Here is a 24,156-nt window from a genome sequence, read left to right on the forward strand (position 1 = left end):
CCCGAAAAGGGCACAGAGCAGCAATTTCATAGGTATAAACAGACACAACAATGAGTCATTTGGCAATGCACTAAAAAGTTTAAAACACATTTTCTGCAATTATAGAAGAGGCAGTTAATGGTAGTTAATATTTTTCTTTGTTAAATATTCTGCCTAGAATATCACTTGCCATTGGTTTGACAAAGTGTTTGCTAGATACGTTTGTTTGAATAAGAGGAGAACTGAGAATTAAATTCAAGTGAAGAAGTTGAGAATTAATAACCAAAGTAGCATCTTGAAGCTTTAATGATAAGAACAACAATAAGCACCATTAATGTGTACAGAATTATCAAAAAAGAAGATAGCCATCAGCACCCCACCATTCATTTGTCAAGGCCATTTATTGGAAATTTTTCTTATCTGCTAAGCAGCTAATTCCTCCTGCTGAGGAATTAGCTGCCTACCCACTGAACTTGCAACCACCTGATTCCCCACATAGGTGGTAATGCTACAGCTGGTAGTAGTAGTGGTAGTGATAATAATCGGCTCTATGGATTGAGGTGGGAAACAACAACAGATTAAACTACAACACATAAATTATGACAATGATGTCATAATGGGCAGGTATCTGTATAGTTCCTCTGACCCAATCGCAACCTATCCAAGTCTATATTTCATCACCCACAGTGCTGTGGGAAATACAATATGATAGTTTTCATCTAAGTGGGGGGCTCTGTTCTGTTCTGTTTTAGCACCTTTGGGTAGGCATACTGTCTTTTGAGGTGAAAGCTGGTACCTATAGCACCATCATTACTGGAAGTAGCTGCTGGTATTGGGGAAGGGAAGCAGTTTGCTTCAGTTGCTGTAAACTTGGAGGCCATTCAGACTACCTTTTACCCTGGATCAGAACCCGGATTAACCACGGGAAGTTCATATTCACCCTGAATCTCTAACAAGAGAATCTGAGGCTTTCACATCAGTTGAGGGGCAAATGCCCCTTAGTGCGGGTCATTTGGAAGCGAGGTAAAAGCTGTATCTTTTGGGGGGAAAACAGGTCCGGCGAATATGAACTTGTCCCCAATGATGATCGGGTCAAATTCAGGGGAGGGATTTAGGTCAGAAGGAGGGCAGAACGTGCCTCCCCTTCATCGGGGTGATGGAGGAAGAGGAGGAGGATGAAGCCGGGGGAAAGAAGGGTGCCATGGAAGGCAGCATCGGGAGGAGGAGGAGGAGGAGGAGGAAGGAGCCGGAGAAAGGGTCAATTCAGGGTAGGTCAGAGGGAGGACAGGGAATGAAGGAAGCCTCCGCTCTCGCAGGCAGCTTTCTCTCTCTTTTTATTTATTTTTTATTTTTTACAGTCTATGTGCATGCTTTTTTGCTACAGGTAGATACATATATAGATAGAATAGCTTTTGCTACTTTCATTTCCTTGCTCCCAGCATGGCACTTTTTTTTCTAAATTATTTTTCATATGTAAATGCTAGAATGCAAATGTTACAAATATTTTCCTTTCAATTTAGCAAAATGATATAGGATGCTTTTGCTACTATATGTGTCTGGTCTGTAAGGAATTCTGGGGTGGCTGAGGGAAAGCAAAGGATGCAGAGATGCCATTTGGGATGAGGAATTACTTATTATTATTAATATTATTATTGTATGTGTATGAGGCATTCTGGGGTGGCAAGGAGGGAGGATGCAGAAATGGTATTAGATTGCATTTTGGGGTTGAAAAGTGGAGGCAGGGGAAGATCCATAATCTGTAGTGACCCAAATACACACAACACACACACACACCTGGAGGTTTTTAAATTTGACAAAATATATGCACACTCCCGCCTGTTGTTTTTTTTTAAAAGAGGGGGAAAGCACACATCTGATTGCCCAATGGCTGCAGGAAACGTCACCTTGATGAAAGTGGAACTGAATTTGATTGACAGCAAAGGCGCCTTCATTTTAAACTGGTACCTGCAAATGTGAACTCTCCAGAAGAGCTGCAAGGGCATTCAGGGTTTAATTACCCTGACTGAGGTAAATTTTTACTGGGCACTGGCTTCCGGAGGGATTCGAGGGGGGGTACCCAATTCTGCCCAGTTCCATCCAGCACAAATAGGTGAGTCTGAATGGGACCTTGGTTCAAACTGCAAAAGTAAATTTGCATTGAGAGAGAAGAGAGGACAGAATCTCACTCTTTTCTGTAGAGTTAGGCAAAAGCAAACACCTCCAACCTCTCTTAGTGTGCATGCTCTTCCTCATTAGTAACATTGCCATCTTGACCATGCTTTGATGTCACTAGGGCACATGTATCCTAGGTTTTCATATGTGAGATGTTGAAGTATATATTCTCACCCCTTTCCCTCATGTAACTTCTGCTTCATCATTCAATAATGATGGCAGAAGCATAAGGCCAACACAATAGATATCTAGAGGCCACATAAATATACAACTGGTTTTACAGCTTTCATCTGTGAAATATTAGCTGATATCCAGCTTCAAGCACAACCTCAAAAGAAATATGTGAAAAATGAGAAAGAAAAAAGCCCAGTTGCTCATATGGGCATAGATTTTAAGCAGTGGTAGGATCTGTGTGGCCCAACAGATATTTTCAGCTTGAAACTCCTATCATTTTTCACTGTCGTAGTCCAATAATGGGGGTGGGTAGGTGGGTTTGTTCACAGTTTCTATTCCTAATTGAAAGGGAGTAATTGATTTTTGGTTTCCATTTTTTGAGTGTTAGTGAGATCTGAGATCTCTGTGATTGTCTGGACATTTACTGCCTAAGAAAAAGAGGAAGAAAAAACAGCTTCTCAGATATTTTTCACTTCTTCCTTACATATCAGCAAGCAACACTGCCATCCTGTGGAACTCACTTAAAAATGAACTATCTTACCAAACCAGAAAAGTATTTGTAATTGTGCTACTTTTTTGACTCACCACGGTAACTCAAGTCCAAAAAGAAAGAAAAGAGTATGAATCTTGTTCATGATATACCAATTGTAGCATGAGTCTTTTTCTCTCTCTTGGATATTCATACATATCAGGAACAACAACATATATAATAATAATAATAATAATAATAATAATAATAATTTATATTTCCCATCTCTCCCAATGGATTGAAGCGGGATTACAACAAGAATACAATGATACAATATCTAAAATACATATCTAAAATACAATGTCTAAAACTGCTACAATAAAATCATTAAATGGCAATTCTGACCTGAGGTAAACCATTCTTCTTTATTGAAGATCTGGGGGGTAGGCTCACCAGAAGAGAGCTGTCTTTAATGCCTTCTTAAAGGCATCTAAGGTAGATATGAGGTGGATCTCTTCCGGAAGGTTGTTCCATAGCATGGGGGCAGCAGCAATATATACTCTTTGGGAAGTAGCTGTTAATCACACTTTAGGATAGTCAAGTAGGTTCTTCCCAGTTGTTCTGAGGGTGCGAGGCGGATTGCGTAGGGAGAGGCATTCCCTCAAGTAACTCGGGCCCAAGCCATATACAGCTTTAAAGGTAATAACCAACACTTTGTATTGCGCCCGGCAGCTAATTGGCAGCCAGTTTATGGATTTTAAGACCGGTGTTATATGGTCTGATCTGGAAGTTCCAGTGACCAATCTGGCTGCTGCATTTTGGATTAGTTGAAGCTTCTGAACTTGGTACAAAGGTAACCCCATGTAGAATGCATTACAGAAATCTAAGCAAGAGATTACCAGTGCATGGACCACTGTTTCAAGGTCCTATTTTGTCCAGATAAGGACACAGTTGGCGTATCAGCTGAAGCTGGTACCAAGCACTCCTGGCCATCGCATCAACTTGAGATGATAAATGGCAAATCTCCGTCCCTGGACTAGGAGTACCTATCACGAGTACCTCCATTTTTTCTGGATTCAACTTGAGTTTGTTTTCCCTCATCCAGCCCACTACTGACCGTAGGCAGGCATCCAGAGGAGAGATGCTGTCCTCAGTCACTGTACCAGTTAGAGACATGCAGAGGTAGGTCTGAGTGTCATCAGCATATTGATAACACCATGCTCCATGTCTCCAGATGATCTCTCCCAGAGGCTTCATGTAAATGTTAAATAGCATGGGGGGACAGAATGGCACCCTGAGGAACGCCAGATGTCAGCTCTCTTTTGCAAGAGTAACTGTCCCCCAGCCTCACCATCTGGAGTCTACCCGAGAGGTAGGAATGGAACCTACCTCTCTCACGTGCTCCAGAAGGATACTATGGTTGATGATATCAAAGGCCGATACCATTATGCTTCCTGATGCAAGCAGGAGGTCTTCTGACAGTGTAGGATGAGGCATATCTACTAAAAAATAAATTCCATTCTACCCACTGGTTTTCCCACTTTCATGGGGGTCCTGCACCCAAAATCCTGGTGAATGTGGATGGCCCACTGTACTATTACTAGTGCTGATGTTAGATTCAGCTTCAAGTCCAGTCAGCTTCTGTGTGTGGAAGCAGAAGTAGAATGCAACTTATTATGCTGTATCTCTCAGGCTGAAATATGTTTTCTGTGAACTCTAATACCTTTTAGTGGTACTTCAGAGATGATTACAGGAAGGTAGCTCTGCAAACTGAATAGGCAAAGTAGTCATAAGACAACTTCTATGGATATGGTAGGGCTCTGAATGAAAGCTAAAACCCACATATCTAGAATGGAGGGCCTGAATCTTAGCCCCTCTATTGCAAAGGAGTGGGAAACCCTAGTCACTTCCATAAGGATGTTCTGATCCTCTCCTCCTCCTCCTCCTCCTCCTCCTCCTCCTTCTTTCTGTTATTATATTTATTTATATACTGTCCTTTCCCCAAAATTGGGATTCAGGCTGGCTTGTAATATTAAAAAAAGCGTACAATTAAAAGCATACAAAGATAGTACATTAAAACAGAATTAAATTACTACAATATTAAAACAGATTGCATGTTAAAATATAAAATACAATTTTAAAAGATTTAAAAAACATTTAAAACACTGTAAAACAATGTAACACCTAGTCCATTCTTTAAAACCTTTCTGTTTTAAATGCCTGTCTGAACAGGTAAGTCCTAGCCTGCCAGCAGAAGGACAACAAGGAAGGGACCATTCTGGCTTCCCTGGAAAAGGAGTCCCACAGGCTAGGGGCAGTCATGGAAAAAACCCTCTCTAGTGTCCCTACCAACCATGCTTGTGATGGTGGTGGGACTGAGAGAAGGACCTCTCCTGAGGATCTCAGTGCCTGGGCCAGCTCATATAGGGAAATACAGGGGCAAAACAGACCACTCTGATAAGAGCAGTGCCCCAGTGCCCCTTTCAGTGCCAGATTGGTGTAGCAGCAACTGCACGTTGCGGCCCCAATCTAGCAGTTTGCTGCTCTAAAAAGAACTGGCAAAATGCCATGCCTTTTTAGAGTGTCAAAAAGCTGCCCTTGCCATGGTGGCAGTGACTTTTATCTTTGGCACAGCGCATCTAAACACTGTGGTAAAGAAATGGCTGACACAGTGCAGTCAGACGTGGTGTGACGCTGGCATCAGGGAGGAGTCGAAGTAGCCAGTGTGCAGTCACCCCCACTCCAGTCCAATGCCGGCGTTTAGCCCCACAGTCTGCCAGATAGCCTGGCCTAACTCATATAGGGCTTTGTAGGTCATAACCAGCACTTTGAATTGTACCTGGAAATAAACTCGTAGCCAGTGAACCTGTCCCAACAGGGGCATTGTGTGGTCTCTGTAACTTGCCCCAGTTAATAGCCTGGCTGCAGCTCTTTGGACCAGCTGAAGTTTCTGAACTCTCTTAAAAGGCTGCCCCAAGTAGAGGAAGTTATAGTAGTCCAATTGGGATGCAACCAAGGCATGTGTCACCGAGACCATATCCAGCATTTCAAGGAATAGGTGTAGCTGGCACTCAAATCTTAAATGGGCAAAAGCACTCCTGGTTACTGCAGAGACTTGGGCCTCCTGAGCCAGGAGAACTCCCAAGCTGCGAACCTTCAGGGGGGTTTTACATAGGCGGTATTTCTATTCTCCGATCTGCCTTCCGACTGACCAGGAGCACCTTAGTCTTGTCTGGATTAAGTTTCAATTTTTTTATCAACTCTTAATGTCCCAAACAACCAGATTATATGCTGTCATATCCACTCCAGTAAGAAAAGAGACCCTGGGTACATTTACACAGTAGAAATAATACAGTTTGACACCACGTCAAGTGCTGTAGCGCTATCCTATGGAATCCTGGGATTTGTAGTTTTACAAGTCTGTAGCCGTCTCTGCCAAAGAGTGCTGGTGCCTCACAAACCCAGGAATCCTATCATTCTGTAGGATAGAGCCATGGCAGTTAATGTTGTGTCAAACTGCATTATTTCTATAGTGTAGAGTAGATGCACCCCCTGTTGCACTGAGTGGCTTTTCCAAAGTCTCTACTGAGATGTGAAGTCTGGGAATTAAGTGAAGGGAGCTACCTAAAAGCAATGTGTCCAGCTTTTTGAGGCTGCCATCTTTAAAATGGAGAGAGTCTTCACATTCGGTTGGTCTCTTCTCATTTCTGGTATTCCAGATCTTCACATGGAATGTGTCCTCGTATGATGTTCCATGTAGCCACATGAACTCAAATAGGGCTTGTGCACATTCTTATTATCGTATGAATATAGAACTGATTTTGGAATCAAGAGTTTTATCTTTATGGCCCTGAATTGCCCACTCAAGCTCACAGCATGTTTTCTAAGGTGTTAGGAAGCAAGCAAGCAGAGTTTGCGGGTTACCACCCTGACCCTCGCGGGTGCTCCTGTGCACCCCTCTGCCCCAGAAACCCCCCTGGAAGTCCAGGACTAGAAGTATCTTCTCAGTTCATCTACCCAAAATCTGTATGTGTATGTGTCTGAGTAGACTCTACATATAACAGGCAGATATTTCAGTACAAATATACTAACTTTTACATCGGATAATTATTTGAGATTAAATTGGTCTCAAAATGCTTAGTTGTTTTTTTTATTATTATTTTGTAGTCATTAAATAAAATCTAATTATTGGAATTGTGAAGGAGCTAATAATTATGCTGCAGTATTCTGGACTGCATCCAAAGAAGTGGATTTTTATCCATGAAAGCTCATGTAAAAATAAAAAACCAGTTCGTCTTAAAAGTGCTGCCACATTTCTTTTCATTTTTATTTCCTCCTTCCTTCCTTCCCCTCTTTTATGCATTTTGTTCACTTGACAGTAGAGGTCTCTCTTGTTCATCAAAAAGAGATTTCATGAGCATTTTATCATCTTAGATTTAAAGTTTTAGAGTCAGTGTGTGAGTTAATATAAGTGGCTAAACTTACTCCTTCATTTCTTCCAAGTCTCAGGAGAAATCAGGAAATCATGGGTATCAGATACACAAACTTATTGCATTATAGCATGCAACTGGGTTCCTCAGGCTACATCCACACTGCAGAAATAATGCAGTTTGATACCACTCTAACTGCCATGGCTCAGTACTATGGGAATTGTAGTTTGTAGTTTGTTTTGACATCAGAGGTCTCTGACAGAGAAGGCTAATTAGCTCACAAAACTACAATTCTCAGAATCCCATGGAATTGAGCCATGACAGTTAAATTGGTGTCAAACTGGATTATTTCTGATTGCAGATGCAGCCTAAATTCTGGGCCTGTTCTTCACTATGTAAAAGATTTTATGGATAAACTGAATGTCTGACCTTAGAAATTGAATCTTCTAGTCCATTTACATCTGTCTGACACTGATGTATAGCATGATTCTGTAAAATATATTGCTCTTGTTTCATGCACATCTGAACTTCCTTTTGGTGATCCAGAAAATGTGAAGTTTGGTTTGTAGCTAACATAGAACAGCTGGTCAACTTTGTGGCGTTTGCTCTTTCCCTGTCTTTTTGTACACATACTCCTTGGTGTGCAAACAAATTGAGATGAAACCTTATGAAGTTTTTGGTGTGGAGCCAATACTAAATGAAACATCTTGTAAGCTTATTCACGTAGGAAAGCTTGCAGAAATTGTGATTCATCAAGCAAAACGCGGCTTAAAGTCAATAGCCTCTCTCATTATTGCTGCCAGGAAGCTGGCATTCAGCATCATACTGCTTCTGAACATGGAGATTGACTGAACTCTTGGTGGATCCATGAACCTGGCTTATAGGCTTCAGTCACTTATTAGACCACATGTTACCCATGCTGGTTGATATAAATTTTGGACTCAATGATAACCCTTGGATGACCCCTGGCCAGACTCCTAGCTTGCCCGCCATTACTGGCAAGGCGACAAGACATGTACACATTCCTTAGAGGAACAGCCACATTAACATCTCAGAAGGTCTGGGAAGTCGCATGAAGGGATTATCTCAAGCCCGAAAGAGCAAATGTTTGCCTTTCCTGGAGCTATCACCCCCTCCTCAAATCTGTTGTCCGAACAACTTAAGTCATAGATATTATCAGACCCAGACATCCAGGTGAAAGAAAGCAATTAAACACCTTTGTTCCAATCACCAAAACTCTCTGCCCTCAGGCCAGATTTGGCCTATAAAAAGTCCCCACTTTTGCTGCTCAGCGCGCCATTTACAAGGTCTACTTACTCCACGTCAGTCAGACCTCTGTTCTGGTAGCCGGCATTTCTGCTCAAACCCAGGTTGCGGAGCAGATCTGTCTCACTGTCCAACATCCCATTCGCTTCCCGGAGGAAGACTACATCTTGGTGAGTATACCATTAGCAAAGCCTAAACATCTTTTCCACATTTCCAACCTTTCTTCCTGAGCCTTGAATGTGTGTGTGTGTGTGTGCATTGTGTGTGTGTTCCCCCTTTTTTTTGTTCAATAAAGTAGACATTTAGTTATTGCAATCTGTCTCAGCTTCAGTTATTGGGAGGCCCTGGTCTTCTCCGTATACACATCGGGAGACGATCTCGGAGGGCTCTTGTAGCCAGCCCCCTCTTGCAATATTCGGACTAATAACAACATAATAAAATTCCCCTAACGGACCCTTGGCTACATACACATGGTGTTTTAATAGTTGTATTCTGTTTTTGTGCTGGTCAATGACTGAAATAAATTGTTGTTGTTGTTGTTGTTGTTGACCACACATGGTGCAAGCCAACTCAATGAGCTTCATAGCTAAGCCTTGCATAGCTATGCTATGTGAAATCCCTTCTACTTTATCTTTGCCCTTCTTACATTACCAAGATTTTTCCTTGAGCCAGATTTGTAGTCCCATAAGTACACCTTAACTATAGACTTATACATGTTTACCTGACAGTAAGTCCCACTGACTACAGTGGTTCTCACATTGAAGTAAACATATGAACTAATGCATCCCAGTCAATGGCCAGCCCCCATCAGGGGAGGAGGTGCGCCAATCAAAGCCCAAAACCTTCTGGGCAGGGCAGAGTAGCCCCTGTCCATTCCCAAAAGCCTCCATGTAGGGTTGAAGAGCTTCTGGCCGGGCCAAAGCAGCATGTATGGGGGCATCACCCCCCCTTCTTGGGTGTCTCCCTCCTTCTGGTGTGTCACCCAGTGCAGCCCACACCCACCCACCCCGCACTCTCCCAGTGATGCTACCGGATCTGAGCTATGAAACAGGGATGAACTTCCTGAAGGGAGATGGAATGATAACATAGGAGAGGAAGAGTGAAAACATGAAAGGGCCTTTGATCTGGATCACAGAGGAGTGATTGGGATTGGAAAGGGGGGCAGAGGACAGGAATATATTTGTGATGGTCCGAGGGAGAGCTTTTTCAGTTCTGACACTGAACTTGTGACAGGGAACTTTCTGTCTTGATATCCAGAATAAATCTCTAGTTTCTACTATACTACGATGCTGTTTTGTTTATTGGCAACCGTGTCCTCTGATTTTAACAACTACTTCCATTTTAACATTATGTATATATTTAATAATAAACTTATAGACCTTCCAAGGAACTTGTCCCCCCCTGTTTAAGAAATATTTCAGGGGGTTGTAATATGGTAAATAATAATTTTAATCATTTGTTATTTTTCAGTGCAGCTAAGTAGTACAAGAAATGGTATCTAGCTGTAATATTATTAAACTATATCTTGAAATGAAATAATGAAGAGACCTAGAGTTTCAAACAACAAAATTAGAATGAGACCATCCTCTTTGCTGCTTTTTACAAATTCCATATTTGTATACAGTTTGAATTTTGCCATAGATAGCTCAAAATTAGGCACTTTTTTTTATAAACTATGGAATACTCTGTTAGAATGGTTCTGGCCCCAACCTTTTACTGTATTTTTCTTCATTTGTCTTTTTTTCTACCCCTCCCTTCCTTCTTTTGCTGTATTTGTAATCTTTATAATACTCACTAATTCACAGAAGCATCAATGACACATTATTTTATTGTGCATGACTGACTCATGGAATGCTCACCATTAACAGGTGTGCTGTGGCAAACTGCGCGCAACAGGCAAAGCTTGGTGTCTTTTACAGCTTTGGATACTGAAATAGATTCTTCTGTTCCATGAGCTTTTAAGGAGAAGCCAGGTGTTGAGAGAGGTAGCTCACCTCTTGCTGTTTTCCTCTTACGCATTCCTTTCTAACAGATAAGATAGAATGATTCATTTTATAACTTCTCAGTTTCTCTTGACACAGATGTGGCTAGGAGACTTCTCAGTTACCTTCCCTTTTCTCTTTGCTGACAAACAGAACTACTAGGCACTATCCAAAGCCAAAGCTGAGATACTGTGTTTTATCTGAATTAAAGATTACATCCATCCTATCCTTTGCTTGTAATCTCCAGCTGTTTGAGGGACTGTTGTCTGTTATGACGTATGACGTTAAGCAGATACAGAGAGATAACCAGAGAAGATGAAAAGTGGAAGTCTCTGGAAGAATGGTTTGTTTTGTTTCAAAAGGCAAACCACCAAGATCTTTTTAAATGCTGATTAAAAATGATAAAGCTGCCTCATTGGAAATTTCAAAAAATTTTCCTCAAAAAGGTATGTTTCTCTGTATTTGTTATATGTTTGCTGTCTTAATGCTCTAAAAGTTTTGACAGTTGCCTTGGTCTGATATAATCACATATACAGAAATTCATTACTTTTCACATTGCATATAATGCATTTTTGTATGAGTTACTCCTATTTTGCAGTTCTTTTTCATGGCATTGATGCCAACATTCAGACAAGGTCTGCACAATGTGGCATTCTACAAACTGTATTTCTTGCTTACAAACACTTTTGTTTCCTATTTTACTGTGGATTGTAATAAAAAAATAGTTTGTTTCTTGTGACTGTACTGTTCTTATAAAAAAGATGCTCATTTTAAACGAACACATGATTGAGGTTGGGTTGGATACAGACTTATTCATAGGTAGATAGACCCACTGAAATTAAATTAGCATTAAAATAGCTATGGCTTATTTATGTCTCTGATTTCAGCAGCTATTTTAAATATGACTCAGTCTCAAGTCAAATCGCTAAGAAGAAAAAGTGCAAGGAAAAGATGGAAATAGTAAGGGAGATTACACACATTTTAGTGTTATATTAGGCCATATTTCTCTGTTATTAATAAACACACAGGAAGTAAGTGAGAGCTAAATTTGCAGTAATTATATCTATCCAGTTATGGTAGATAATTATGGGAAACTTAACATCCAGATTAAATTGTGCCTTATTAATAAGTGTATCAGGAAGTTTTGAACTGTTGCAGTTACCCTCAAAATGATTTCGATTTAATGTACAGAGAAAGCATGTACTATTATTGTTTAAAATGTTCATGTCAATAGCATTCCCTGCTCTCTGCCAGTCTTTCTGTAACCAATTCTTTTAGATAATTTTTAATTCACTAACAGCCATGAGCAGGGGACAAGGGCTTTGCAAAAAACAGGAACGTTTGGAAACAGGTTAGGAGCAGTGCAGTGAATAAGTTTGAAGCCCTTGGCAATATCTTTCAAAATGACAGTTTGTATGTCATTTGCTCATTTGCTTGTTGCTTCCACTTTTAGACCTCCTGATAACTAGAGTTTTCTGGACAGTGTGAAATGCATTAAGAATACACCATGCAAATACAGTTCAAAAAGGATGTTGAAAAACTGGAACGTGTCCAAAGGAGGGAAAGTAAAATGGTGAAAGGTCTAGAAACCATGTCCTATGAGGAATGACTTAAAGAGCTGGGGATGTTTAGCCTGGAGAAGAGAAGGTTAAGAAGTGATATGATAGCCCTGTTTAAATACTTGAAGGAATGCCATACTGAGGAGGGAGCTGACTTGTTTTCACTTGCTCCAGAGACTAGGACCCGGAGCAATGGATACAAGCTACAAGAAAAGAGATTCCACCTCAACGTTAGGAAGAACTTCTTGACAGTAAGGGCTGTCCGACAGCGGAACACACTCCCTCGGAGTGTAGTGGAGTCTCCTTCCTTGGAGGTCTTTAAACAGAGGCTAGATGGCCATCTGTCGGGGATGATTTGATTTGGATTTCATGCATGGCAGGGGGTTGGACTAGATGGCCCTTGCGGTCTCTTCCAATTCTATGATTCTATGATTGTATGAAATAAATTACTGAAGTTGGTGCAAAATAAGACAGAGATAAATCTATCAACAAAGAATAAAAATATCAGGGAATATGAAACTGTAATTAAAATTAAGGATTTCCCATACTGTGAGAAACTGCGGATCTTTCTTTCCTGCGTCCTTTCCAACAACAAGAGTGCTTTTTCCCCACATTTCCTCTGGCACCCATTTAATTTGTGTTTTTTCCAGTATATTTCTTTCTCGCTTGCTCCCCCTTTTCCCCCTTCCTGGCTCTGTATTCACCATATTTCCCCATCCATGGCAGACATGCCCTCCCCTGCACAGTGGTGGGAATATGCAATGGACAGGTGCTTTTCTGATTTACTGCCACTTTTACTTTTTTTTATGCCAACATTATACTATTGTGGCATAATAGAAAACAAATGTACCAATGATATTTTGCAACCCCTATACAGAACTATCTCAAGAGCAGATGCAGTGTCACCTCAAATAGGCATTCCCTTGCACAACGCAATAGGGTTTGTTATTATGAAATAGCATCTGATTCTTCTTTTTTCCATTATGCCAGCATTATAACATTTTGGAATGACAGAAAACAAATGTTTCAGTTGTATTTTTGCAAGGCTGAGATTGCAATCCTGGAAAAAAAATTTTTTTATTAAAGGAAGAGCTTTCTGACTCAGACACTAGAAATGTCCCTAAGGAAAAGGGTTTAGTCTGGAAGAAAGGCAGCATGTCAATAAAATACATTACAGACACCTCCCATAAACCTCAAGCAGACAGGTAGGGGTTGACCATTTACATAACAGAAGTCTGACTATTTTGAAATTGCATTAATGAATTAATGGTATTATTTTGGAGATGAAAAAAGTTGGCTATGGACTGAGAAAAATGCAGAATTCTGGCAAGATGGAGTTGTGCAAACTCACTCAACAGCTCCTGACAACAAATACAATGTGTGGCATTTACATTTTTAATTATAAGGTGTCTAATCAAGCCCACTCTTCTCTACACTCTTCTTACCAAATTAAAAGGGGGTGAGTAAGAAAACAGAGGAGAAAAGGGTACATAGAAAGCAGAGTGGAATGGGTGGCTGAGAGGAAGAGAGGGAGGGAGAAGCCAGAAGAAAAAGAAAGAAAGGCCTTTTTCACTTAACTACCCCAAAGCCTAGCATTGTGTGACTAATACAAGACTTATAAAGGAATTCACCAATGCTCATGCTACATAATATAATGCATTTTATACAATAATATGCAATAGAAATCAGTCCAGAAAGTAATCAGGCCAGGGGAGGTTACTGAAGAGTGCACTTTCTTCCAAAAGACTATAAACACTTTCCATTTATACAAGTTCCTGGAAGCAGGGACGCAGCCAAGGCGGGGTCTGTGGGGTCTGGACCCACCTTCCATTAGAAAAATGAATGGTGCATGCTGCTGTGTCGCTACACCCAAGCCCCCCCCCCCTTCCTAAAATCTTGGCTACATCCCTGCTGGAAGGAACACCTGACTTCTGCCTTAAAGGCTTTTCTGAAAGGGCCCAAATGATATTGTATCATAATAGTAGATTGTAGAATAATGTACAATAGAAATCAGTCCAGAGCATTACCAATAGAGGAGAAGTTACTCATAGTGCATCCCCAGCCTGCAGAAACACTTCTCATCCTCTGCCCATACAGACCCATGGGGAACATTCTGAAAGGCCCTGGATGATTAAGGGCATTGGTTTACTGCTCAGCAACAAATCACTCCCTCCCACTCCATTCCCTCCCCATTTTTTCTTCTTCTTTTCCATTCTTTTCTTCTTCCCAAACTTAGCTGTTGTTATGTTTCATAAGCCCAAGTATTTGACCTCGGTTCCAGAATGTTATCTCTCCCCCTCTTCCCCTTCCTTCTGTCTTCTCAAAGAAATCATATAGACCAGCCTGTTTAACAAGAGGCCCTTGTGACACATTTACTCCAGTTGTAATACAATGGGCCCTTGGTATCTGCTAGGATTTGGTTCCAGGTCCCTCTATGAATACCACAATCTATGGATGCTCAAGTCCCATTAAATACAATGACATAGTAAAAAGGTATCTCTTTCCAAAAAATGGCAAAATTAAGGGTTGCATTTTGGATGGTTGAATAGTTGGATAAAGTGTCTGGGAATATAGAGGGACAGCAATTTCTTCTGAAGCAGCAGACCTTCCTATTTTACTAAATGCGGCAGAGAAAGTGCCCCCCCCCCCATGCTAACAAATTGTAATGATCTAATTTACTAAGGCATGCATGAATTTTACTACCTTTATCAATTTTTCACTGATTTTTTTTATAGGCTGAACTATCCATAGAACTCAAACTATATATTTTATTGGGGTTTTTTTCTTATCACAGTTCAGTACAATGTTAAATATTCCTATTTAACAAGAAAATACAGTCAAGGATAGTAGTGCATGCTAAATGCTTTGAAGATGGAAGAACTTAGGTCTCTGAGATCCAAAGGCAACTATATTTATGTTGGCATTCTAGCAAAATGTAAGGCAGAGGATAAGAATGCATGCATCTTTCATTACACAGCTGATTTTTTTTCTTGCTGTTATTTAAAATAAAATCTGTCCCCATGTTCAGAACTGCTGTTTTAATTTCATCAATAGCTATTTAGTGGCTGACAATACAATCTTTTATATGTGTACTTAGAAATACTGTAAGCTTTACTAGGCTAATGGGATTTAGGAGATTATCACACGAGGGTTTTAAATCAGAATTAAAGCTGGATAATAGTAACTTTGGCCATACTTATCACATGTATGTGACAATCATGCCTATCTCGCTGCTGCTTTGCATTTCAAATGTTGGTAGAGCACGCCTTTTCATTGACAGGGAAACCCATTAATGGCACCTGATATTGCTGTTTTCCCATTACAGTCCCAGGTACACTAGGTCCCTTCTGTTGTATTTCTTATATGCCAGTAGTCGTGTGGCATCAATGGGTAAGAATCTCCCCCTTTGCCCCCTCCCTCTCACTATTCCTAAGCAGACTATTTCCTTTTCCTTTTCTATTTCTTTTCTTTTTCTTTTTTAAAATTACATCACATTGCCATAATTTATCAATTGTGTTATAAATAAATAAATAAACCCTGAAAGGTTTGCTGGGTAGACCATAGGGCAGGAAAGTTGGGTATTGATGTGGTATGGAAAAAATTATGTGGGACCATCAACCACTGAAGTGGTACTATCATGCTATAATGGAGAAGTGCAATGAATTTCCCATACTGATATGCTTCTGATTCCTGTATAGGACAGAAGCCTATTGCAAACCACAAGTCTAAAAGGATGCTGGTGCAGGGATGTCATGTGATCATTAGGCATGTGTATCCCTTCAAACTGTGCTTATATCTGATAGTCAAACGTTATATGTTGGTGCATATACAGCACAAATGTGGCCTTGGCATGAAGGCCAGATAATAGCAATTCTGGTAATAGAATGCTGGGGAAAGAATAATATGGAATAAAGGGGAGGGGAAGATCAACAACATGTGGTACATACATGCATATGCACACCAATTTAGAACCAGGCCAGAATGTCACTATGGTGTCATTGATATCTGACCAAATAATTTCACATATATTGATTCTTGCCATTTATGGTGTTCAGGGACCATAAAGACTTTTTGATTATATGTGCATAAATAATCTAATTATTTGCCCTTGGACATGTCCATTTGTGTAGTCTCAGAATGCAAGTTGCTTCTATTAGTGCAGCTCACTGCTAAAAAACTGTTTTGGACTGATAAAGTGAAGATGGAAGTAATGGGAGTGGGGGGGGGGGGGGGGAGGAGGAAGCATTCAATATAATTCAGAGCAGGAAAAACAGCCAGATCATTGGCGATGCCTGGTGTCTCATAGCAACCTCTTCTCTTGTGGAAAGGTGTAGCTATGGGATACCACATAATCACATAGCAGGTTATATTCAAGCATGCATGCTGCCACCAAGATTATGTAGTATACCCAGCAACAACTAATGTGAAAGAAGTATAATTGTCAGTGCAACAGCTTCAGAGATTTTTTAAATAAAGAAATGTTATGACATACAAAAAGAAAAAAAACATATTTAATAAATTCATAAAAGTTTCTTCTTGCACAAATCATATATTCATACATACCTTAGTCATATAAATAACTGATTTTGTTTAATGCTAATCAAATTTATCATTATCATTATCATTTAAGTCCCTCTTTCTCTTGTTGAAAGAGGGATTCCTCTTTGTCTATATACTCCATTTTCTGCTGACTTCTTACTATTGTTGTTTTATCCATGTGCAAATGCTTTAGTAAGCACTCCCTACTGTTCTTACCTAATGTCACCCCATCATTCAGACTACAAATACCCTAACATTCACCTCAATATTCATTCTATCCTTACGTATCTTCACAGATTTATGAGGAGGCTTTAAATGCTGGAACAATACTCTAAGCATGCACAGAGACTGTGCATGGAGGTGCAGGACATTTTCAGAGCAGTGTCCTAAATCCAAATTACTATTAATAGATGCAAACAGTGTGCTACCAGTTTTGCTGGATTTTCTGCTTGCATTCATTAGTGGACTACCTTGCATTACTTGTATCTGTATCTGCTGTGTATATAGCCACCATGGGCCCCCACCTATAAGAGAACTCCAGCACATAAAATCATAGAATCATAAAGTTGGAAGAGACTACAAGAGCCATTCAGTCCAACATCCTGCCATGCAGGAACTCACAATCAAAGCATCCCCGACAGATAGCCATCCAGCCTCTGTTTAAAGACCTTCAAGGAAGGAGACTCCACCACTCTTCAAGGAAGTGTGTTCCATTATCAAACAGCCCTTACTGTCAGGACATTCCTCCTAATGTTGAGGTGGAATCTCTTTTCCTGGAGTTTGCATCCATTGCTCCGGGTCCTAGTCTCTGGAGTAGCAAAAAAGTTAGCTCCTTCCTCAATATGGCATCCCTTCAAGTATTTAAACATGGCTATCATATCACCTCTTAACCTTCTCTTCTCCAGGCTAAACATCCCCAGCTCCCTAAGGCATTCCTCATAGGGCATGCTTTCCAGACCCTTCACCATTTTAGTCACCCTCTTTTGGACACATTCCGGTTTCTCAATGTCCTTTTTGAATTGTGGTGCCCAGAACTAGGCACAATATTCCAGTTGGGGCCTGACCAAAGCAGAATAGAGTGGCACTGTTACTTCCCTTAATCTAGACACTTCTCTTGATCTAGACACTATACTTCTATTGATGTAGCCTAAAATTGCATTGGCGTTTTTTAGCTGCCGCATCGCACTGTTGACTCATGTTCAACTTGTGGTCTACTTGGACTTCTAGATCCTTTTCACATGTAGTCTCGTTCAGCCAAGTGTCCCCCATCCTATATCTTTCTTTTGCTGCGGACATATCCAAAAAAAAGCCCTTTTTATTGTTCTTAACCTCTCTAGCAAGCCTGAGTTCATTCTGAGCTTTAGCTTTTCTGGCTTTACCCCTACACATGCTAGCTAATTGATTGAATCCTCTGTGTGTGTGTGTTCTTGTGTATACATATAAATTTGTTAGAAAGAAAACAAAAAGGCTAAGGTTGCACAAATGAAAACTGCATTGGTTTCTGCTCTTTGAGATAGCCCAGAGGTAGGTCTCTGCTGCTACTGTAATATTCCTCTGTCAGTGACACTATGGATTATTGGCCAGTTTCTCATGTGTAGACATAGGGCCTCCAGTTTTGCATTGGAAGCAGGATAACCATAGTGTTATAAGGAAGGAGAGGCCTGAGACACTCCCGGCAAATACTTTGACTTGGGAGGTTGCAGTTGGTTCAAGCCCCACAATCGCCCTTAATTTCCCCAGCATATATGTTTTAATATAAATAAATAAATAATAAAATAAATAAATAAATAATAACAATAATAAAACTTTTATTTATATCCCGCTTTTCTGTGACAAGACAATCAAAGCGGCTACAACATGTTAAAATCCAAATTTTCAAATGTATGTCCCCAGTTCCCCCCCCCCCTTAAAACAGGATTAAACAAATTACAATTAAAACATCTATTAAAAACACAATAAAATACAGCGAGGACAGAGCGGTAGGCTGATACATGATGTGGGGGGCAGTCGTTCTGTGGCTGGGCACTTTTATTCAGGAAAGGCCTGCCGGAAGAGATCCGTCTTGACAGCTTTTTTAAAGCTGTCTAAGCTGGCAATTTGACAGATCTCGTCTGGCAGACCATTCCATAGTTTGGGAGCAATTGCAGAGAAGGCCCTCTGGGAGGTAACAGATAGTCTGCTGCAATAGATTCCTCTCAGAGGACCTGAGGGTGCGGGGTGGATTATATAGAAGCAGGCGATCCCTCATATAGGTTGGACCCAAGCCATGTAGGCTTTAAAGGTTATAACCAACACCTTGTACTGTGCCCGGAAACTAATAGGCAGCCAGTAAAGAGATTTTAGGATGAGTGTTATTTGGTCACTCCTAGTTTTTCCGGCGACCAGCCTGGCTGCCATATTTTGCACTAGTTGAAGTTTCCGGACTAGGCACAAGGGTAGCCCCATGTAGAGCGCATTACAGAAATCAAGTCGTGAAGTTACCAGTGAATGTACAACAGTTTCTAGATCCTTTACTTCCAGGAAAGGGCACAGCTGGCGTATCAGCCGAAGCTGATAACAGGCGCTCCTGATCGCCGCGTTCACCTGATTTCTCATGTGAAGCGACGGATCTAGGAGCACCCCCAGACTGCAAACACAGTCCTTTGTGGAGAGTGTGACCCCCTCTAGGACTGGAGGTTGCAACCTTATACCTGGTTTGGGGGCCCCTACTGTAAGTACCTCCGTTTTGTCTGGATTCAGCCTGAGTTTTTCCTCATCCAGCCCATTACCACTTCAAGACACTGATTGAGGGGAGAAATGCCATCTGTTGTCATAACTGCTGATCGGGACATGGAAAAATATATTTGGGTGTCATCAGCGTACTGATAACACCCTGCCCCATGTCTGCAAATGATTTCCCCCAGCGGCTTCATATAAATGTTGAATAGCATTGGGGACAGTATGGCGCCTTGAGGGACGCCACATTTAAGCTCCGTTTTCAAGGAGCGACTGTCCCCGAGCATCACCCTCTGGAATCTACTCGAAAGGAAGGACCGGAACCACTGGAGTGCAGTGCCACCGAAAAACTTTTCTAGTTTTTGTACCAGTAACACAAAATATCAGTCTGCATTCACAGCTCAATGGAACAACTGTTTGAAACCTCAGGCTGATGGTGTATTCTTAACATTGTTTGGAATCCTCAGACCAGTTTCTAAAATGAACTAATTATTTGAAGGCCATTTTTGTTTTGTTTTTACTGAAACTTGCTAATAGCATGAAAGGAGAATGAAAAGCCTAACAAGGAACACAGTAACTAAAATCAGTAGCATTATTGGGCGGTGTGTGTGTGTGCAGGAGGTATGGACCACACCGGGTGACACCCCAGAGGGGAGGTGACACCCGGTGGGGTCCCCTCGACCCCACCCGCCTTACCATCGCTTAGTTTTCTTTGGGAGAACCAGACCACAGCATGGAGCTGGGCCGAGTGCATGCACACTCCCCCACACCTCTTTGCCACTGCAAGTAGTGGCATGCAAGTGCTTGGCCTGGCTTCTTTCCACAGCTTGGTTTTCCTCAGGAGAACCGGGCCACAGCAAGGACCTGGGCTGGCCATGTGCACCCCCACCCCTCCTTGTCATGGCCCAGTTCTCCACTGAGAAAAACTGAGCAGCGGTAAGGAGGGGCGGGGCTATGCCGCGGCAAGAAGCCAGACAAGGAGCATGTCTCCCTGCCCCTCCTTGCCACTGCTCAGTTTTCCTCAGGGGAGAATCATGCTGTGGCAAGGAGGGGCGGTGTGTGTGCATGGCTGGCCCAGCTCTTTGCTGCAGCCCAGTTCTCCTGAAGAAAAACAAGCCATAGCAAGGAGGGGCACACACACATGCACGCTGGGCCTGGCCAAGCCTTTCCTCCCTTCTTGTGGAAGCTCTGCCCCTTCCAGATCTGATGTCCACTCCTTCTAAGTCTGAAGGGCCACCCCTTCCCTGTCCAGTAACCCTACCCCCCCAGGACACCATAGTTCAGGACACCACTGACTAAAAGTATCATCAAAAAGGACAGACAACACATTTTCATCTTTGGCCTAAAATACACTGTACATATAATCCAGTTTGAGAGTTTTTTAACTGCCCTGGTTCAGTGCTAGGGAATTCTGGGAACTGTAGTTTTGTGAGATATTTAGTCTTCTCTGTCACAGAGCTCTGGTGCCACAATAAATGACAGTTTCCAGGATTCCTTAGCACTGAGCCAGGATGGCTAAGCCATCTCAAACGGGACTATATTTGCAGTGTGTTTTGGACCTATGTACATAAAAAGGTGAAAGTGTATGAAAAATATATTAAAATGCTGACTGTCAGTTTTCATTTACTTTTGTGTAGTACAATCGATACTGATACTTTTTGGATTTTATATATAAAAATACACATACAAGTATACACTTCTTCTCTATAGTAGTGAGCTAGGAAAGATGAATACCATTTTTCCACGTGAAAGAATAATAATTGATATTAGCTGAATATTGCATTGTGATAGCTTGTTGTGATAGCTGATATGACTATTGCCATCAGTGGAAGTTTTTGTCCTTGGAGAACATATGCTTGAGTCATCAATACAAGAGGAAGGAGGACTGAAGAGAGAGAGAGAGAGAGAGATTTCAGTTCCTTTTCGCTTTGTGCATCTGTTAGATGTCTGTGAGCATTCACCACACCATATACGAATCATATACATGGGCAAGGTATTTCTGCAGTATTGAAAATGTTATATACTTTGGGTTTTTTTTTTCCAATTGCATGAATGCAGTCGAATGAAAAAAAAATTTGTTCTAATTTCTGCTCTAGTCTAGTATATGCTTCCTTTTGTACTTTTTGGGCTATTTGTCAGGGTCTGCTTGAATTCAGAGGTTTAGGAAGTTTTCTTGAAATGAATATAATTTGTGAATTTTGTATGTGTGTAAGAAAGAGAGAGAGAATCAGAACTGGCATAGATAGTTCCATATGATTCTGATCCATGTTAGCAATACAAACATAGTTAATTCTTTTCAGATACCACATTATTAGTATGAGGTCAATGAGGAATGTCTTGAGTTTACATGATTGTATTTATGTTTGTGAGGTTCGCATACATTTTACCATTTAAAGATGTGGGGATGTATTGTTGTGTCTTAGCTGGTTCAAGAGAAGTTCTCTGATTGCGTGTAACTGAACAAAATTCAAAAGTGCTTGGTTCTTTCTTTGCATGTTTTATGACAAATTCAAGCATTAAAATTGTTCAAGCCTTTAAACCTGCATATGGTTTAATTTTTCTATTAAGGATAGAAAGAAGTAATCTATTCAACTGCCTGGGATGTTTACATGCGTGTTTGTTTTGGCTATGTGAATGCAGGAATGTGAGAGGGAAAGAAAGAAAGGGAGTGAGACTGTTCTTTGAGGAGAAGTGGAGGCAGTTTAGCAGTTGGTGGGCTCAGGGATATTTTTCCCATGCCAGTGGATACCACTGGGAGCCTTCAGAACTCTGAGTTCCATTGCCAATATAGTTTTAAAGTGGAGAAAAATAAAGATGTAAAACAAGGAAGTTATATCTTAGTCTTAGTATGTTTTGTGTTATGTTGCTAAACATACTGGAAACAAGGGGGCAAAAACATTTTAATGAACTTAATGTATGTGCAGTGGAAAGCCTCTGCCAGCATTATTGTTTAGTTTCCTAATGCCAGCTTATACAGTTATAGAATCCATGAGATGTCCTCCAAAATAGGACAGGCAGGAATTCCATAACCTCTATGCTCCCTTGTAAGAATTCTGCATTCCTCTTTCATCTATGACTTTTTGACTGGTTACAAGACAAATGGACATTCAAGAGATTTTGTATTTCAATTTTTGCTTTGAATTGAAGCCTTTTCTAGAGTGTTCTTTCCAGTTTATCAGTATAACATTTAATTCCAGCCCACCTAAGCTCAGCTGAAGTGAAGCTTTAAAAAATGAATGCTTTTTAAATTGTTATGTCGTCATCAAGTCTACAAGAGAATGTTGTTCTATAGCTGGGGAAGCCACCACAAATGTTTACTGTCCTACTAATTTTCTTTCTTCCTGCCTATGTGGAATTAATAAATAAATGGTAAATTCAAGACTATTGTCTTGATTGATTGTATAGATTAATACTATACAGTCAGCGCACCTTATCTATGGATTCTGCATCCACAGCTTGAAAATCCACCACCCCCATTTTGCCCCAAAGGCAAACCTTGATTTTGTCATTTTACATAAAGGACACCGTTTACTACCCCATTGTATATAATGGGACTTGAGCATTTTATGATTTTATGACTGCCAGAATAATAAAGATTATATATTTCATTTTCCATCACCAGCAGTACAAAGACAGGCTGCCATTTACACCCCCCAAATGTGAGCACATTAAAAAAAAAAGCCCAAACCTCTACACATTTTTTTATGTATCTTAAGAATGAACAACAGCATGTTAAATTCAAGCAAGAAACATTTGAAAGAGAGGGACAGAACAAATGTTACCCTCATTCAGGTGTTCTGACCTTAGCAAAAGTCAGGCCTTTGATATAGCAGAGGAAGAGACAGTTGGAGGAGCTACAGTCAAAACCACAGAAGCACTGAATACTTACCTGGACTTAAATTCAGCAACAGAGGCTGTTAGCTAGACACCTTGAGCCATTACCTGCTGGAAAAAAAAATCCTTTGAGATGGATTCTCGCAAAGAACTGGGATATCACATTGCCCCAGTGTCTGCTTGCCACTGCAGGAAATGCTCAAGGCATAAGGTGGCTGCAAAGTGACATAGTCACTCTCTCCACTTTTTAGTGAAAGGCGGGGAGGCTGACCTGAGTGTATATGAAAAACCCTTCCCCACCTATGCACACTCCATATGTGTGTATTAAAATTCCCATCATGCCCACCTAACAGGGTAATTGGCAATTTTGGTCGGTTATGTGTATTGAAGGGCACCAGGTTGGGGATTCATCGAGCTGTGAGGTTCCCCAAGGGTCATTTACTACCAAAACATCATCTGTGAAAATTGGCCATGTGGTTCAGAAAAAGGCTGACACCAGATTGGAGGAGTATAACTACAGCTGCATACTCTGTGTAGCAAAGACTTCTCAAGCTTGCTGACATGGGGGACCAGCAATATTTTTCCCCGGCCCACCAGAGACCAGTTCTATATTTGTGCCCATTGCCTTCAGTTTTGCCTTATGGCCCAGCATCACTTTATGGATGGCCACTCTGAGTAGTACTCTCCAGGGCTGGCAGTTGTCTGCTTAGACTAGAGCTATCCAAGGTTCTGCAACTCCAGCTCAAGCTACTACACCACTAACTGGTGGGAAGAATTTATTAGAACACCCAAAGATCAGACTAACAACAACTTCCCACAGAGCATATACAGCCATAGCCCCTAAATTGTGGAACAACTTGCCGGAAGAGATCCGTCTTATTACTACCTTAGATGGTTTTAAGAAGGCACTAAAGACGGATCTCTTCCGGTGGGCCTACCTACCCGATCTTCTAAGAAGAACCTAAGGCCCATTCCGCACGGGTGTAAAGTACATCCCCAGGACGTACTAGGGTTAGGAAAGGGCGTGCTTTATGCAC

General features: G+C 41.1%; 1 protein-coding gene across 2 annotated transcripts in view; it reads left to right on the top strand.

Moving 5' to 3' along the window:
- RPS6KA2 (ribosomal protein S6 kinase A2) overlaps positions 1-24,156 on the top strand; it is a 272,415-nt gene that overhangs the window by 23,434 nt on the left and 224,825 nt on the right. The window contains exon 1 of one of the 2 annotated variants that reach the window (XM_042480370.1): positions 10,851-10,918. The exons of the other annotated variant lie outside the window; for it this stretch is intronic. Coding sequence (XP_042336304.1) covers positions 10,871-10,918 — 48 coding nt within the window. The 5' untranslated portion in view covers positions 10,851-10,870. Of the gene's footprint in view, positions 1-10,850; positions 10,919-24,156 lie in introns of those variants that run through there. 2 annotated transcript variants of the gene reach the window in all.

The sequence above is a fragment of the Sceloporus undulatus genome, chromosome 1, assembly GCF_019175285.1.
Source record: "Sceloporus undulatus isolate JIND9_A2432 ecotype Alabama chromosome 1, SceUnd_v1.1, whole genome shotgun sequence".
Classification (NCBI taxonomy): domain Eukaryota; kingdom Metazoa; phylum Chordata; class Lepidosauria; order Squamata; family Phrynosomatidae; genus Sceloporus; species Sceloporus undulatus.